The 2,734-nt window shown below is 33.8% G+C and overlaps 1 protein-coding gene across 1 annotated transcript; it reads right to left on the minus strand.

Moving 5' to 3' along the window:
• Nucleotides 1-358: 358 nt before the first annotated feature.
• On the minus strand, nt 359-1,604 carry LOC145040367 (protein STRICTOSIDINE SYNTHASE-LIKE 12-like). Its single transcript, XM_078988307.1, has 3 exons — nt 1,357-1,604; nt 932-1,189; nt 359-842 (listed from the first exon to the last, which is right to left on the minus strand). The coding sequence occupies exons 1-3, from the start codon at nt 1,602-1,604 to the stop codon at nt 359-361; spliced, it is 990 nt and encodes a 329-aa protein (XP_078844433.1).
• Nucleotides 1,605-2,734: the final 1,130 nt, after the last annotated feature.

Here is a 2,734-nt window from a genome sequence, read left to right on the forward strand (position 1 = left end):
AACGTAAATATTTTAATTAATAATTTATTTAAAATAATATATTAATAGTTATGACTTTTTACTATAAAAATTTATTTATTTTTGTGATCGTGGTTTTTATGGAATATAATCTATATATCTTAATTAATAATTTATTGAAAATAATTAATTAATAATTATGAATTTTTACTATAAAAGCTTATTTATCTTTTATAAACATGGTTTCTATGAGCTATAACTTAATGTAATTACTAAAACATTGACATGGACATAACTAAAAATTTTATAAGAAGGAAAGAACGTTTTATTAAAGGTTTACCTTTTATTATAACATCATATACCTTTTATTTCATCATACAACAGAAACACACACATATGTCTAATTAGAGTAGTTACCAATGAAATTAGTGAAACGAGACCCCACATATAGTCTTCGATCTTGTTCTTGAACCAAACTAATTGTCTTGTTTACAAACTCTCTATTAAATGACATGGTTTGTAGCACAACCCCATTCGAATTGAACCGCACCCCTTGAGGTGTAATGAGAGGCATCCGTGGAAGGTATCCTATTGAAATTGCCACCCAAAACTCCCCTAATCTTTCGGCACGCTTTATTTTATTTGGATTCCCTTTAACATTTAGAAAAAGTTCTGATGTATTTGCTTTGGGTCCCTTAAGCCAATATTTTAAAATCCGCTTGCCAGCAAGCTCAGGTACAAGAACAAATGTACCATCGCTACTGACAGCAGGCCCACCACCACCTGAGAGACCACTCAGCAAAACTGACACATGTCTCGTATGTGGGTTGTAACGCAAGAACCTCCCCGTGGAATCAGAATTAAATCCTGGTTGTGTAGTATTTCTGCATAATATATGACATATATGAAATGATTTTAAATTTGTAATATCATATGTTATAATATGTGAATTGGATGAATTCAAAGTAGTTACATGATATTATAAGTCAAACTAGCATCTCTTAAATAAACATCACCCGTTAACAAGTCTACATCAAGGCCCGAAGCAAAGTTAAACGTCCCTCTGGCTAGTTGAGTTGCAAGCCCGCCATGGGGGCCCACAACTAGAAGTCCAAAATATGCATCGGTTATATATAGAAGGTTAGCTATGGGGTGAAAGCTAAGTGCAATTGGCCTTCCGCATATTGGTGCCATATTAGGATCTGTGGTACCATCACATTGTTTCTTCGTCCTAAAAATATATTCCAAAAAGTTAAAGAAAATAGTAGGTGATATGTACAGCCAGTGACAACCACAAGAGCCCAACTTGTATTGGAAATGAAAGTCCCATTTTAGAAAATACATTACCATCTTGGGGGCATAAATATAACTAATTATACATAATTCATTAAAAATAACCTTTTCGGCGATGTAAATGCAAAATCCACAAAACCAATGGTATGACCTTTCCATTTCATAATCCTACCATCCATCACAGTTGTAAAGGGTCCACTGACCGGAAATCCTCCATCAAATGTAGCTGATTCTGGTCCGGTGACACCTAAAGGCAATACTAACTTGTTAAAATTAACGAATCGACCAAAAACAAAGGTTCCAAAAATATAAAGAAATATAATAAAATTAGAAAGTATTTGTGTAGAAGTCATATTTGGACATGAGAAGTGATCATAGAAAGAGCATCACTCCATGCTTCCGTTTATATAAAAATGTATACATTAATGCATTATTAGCTTACCTAACCTATGTATTAGGAATGGGTGTCGTAACTAAATAACTAGGGATAATGACTTAGAAGGGTACTATATTTTACAATTTGTACATATTTGGTCAGTGAGTTTTTTTCGTCAACATTTACACCTTCAACTTATTAAATTGTACACATTCAGTCCTTATGACCAGTTACTCGAAGTTAGTCGGGAAATTGACTTGATAGGGTAATATATTTCTTATTTTTTACATTTAGTCCTTAATATTTTTGCACACATTTATTCCTTAATATTCTTTTGTTTCAAAATAATACATTTTTGATTTTGTAGTCATTCAGTACTTATGAATGATTTATTTAGGTTTTTTTCATGACATCTTACATGGGACGATCATTGATGAGAGGTGTGGGGATTTTGATGCTTATGTGTAACGTCCTATTTTCAGAACAAAAAAATTTCATTTTTAAAAGGCAAAACTCCCTAATTATAAATCCATTATTAAGAAAAACCATTTATTCCAATATATTTTTATTGAAAATCAGAGTAATATAAGAAATGTGGAATCCTCGATACTGATGATGAGTGTGTACAGTTCTGACTTCTCCTTCCCACGATAAACAATAGAACCTGAAAACATAAACAACTAGATAAGCACAAATCTTAGTGAGTTTCCCCCAAAATAACCCATACAACAAACGTACTATCATGTATAACGGGCCCACAATCATCAGATTAGAATACCTTGGCCCAATCAGTCATCAGACTGGAATACCCAGGGTTTGTTTGCCTGCCGCCTCAATGCAACTGCTCTTCTCGAGCCTTCGTGCCTAAAGCTTACAACCTACCCGCACCAAGTATCTTGGCCTATAACACATAGCAGAACCGCCTCAACGTATCCCACCACCATATGTCGACATATAAATAATCAAGGATCAAGTAGGCACATAATATAAGAAATTATCAATCATACACCTCATTATCGCCTACTAGTCCTCTTATAGCACACTGCTCTACTACCAGCTAACCATTATGAAATGCGTAACCATACGTAACCAGAGGTAAGATAGCCA

Source organism: Lactuca saligna, chromosome 4 (assembly GCF_052625555.1).
Source record: "Lactuca saligna cultivar CGN05327 chromosome 4, ASM5262555v1, whole genome shotgun sequence".
Taxonomy (NCBI): Eukaryota; Viridiplantae; Streptophyta; class Magnoliopsida; order Asterales; family Asteraceae; genus Lactuca; species Lactuca saligna.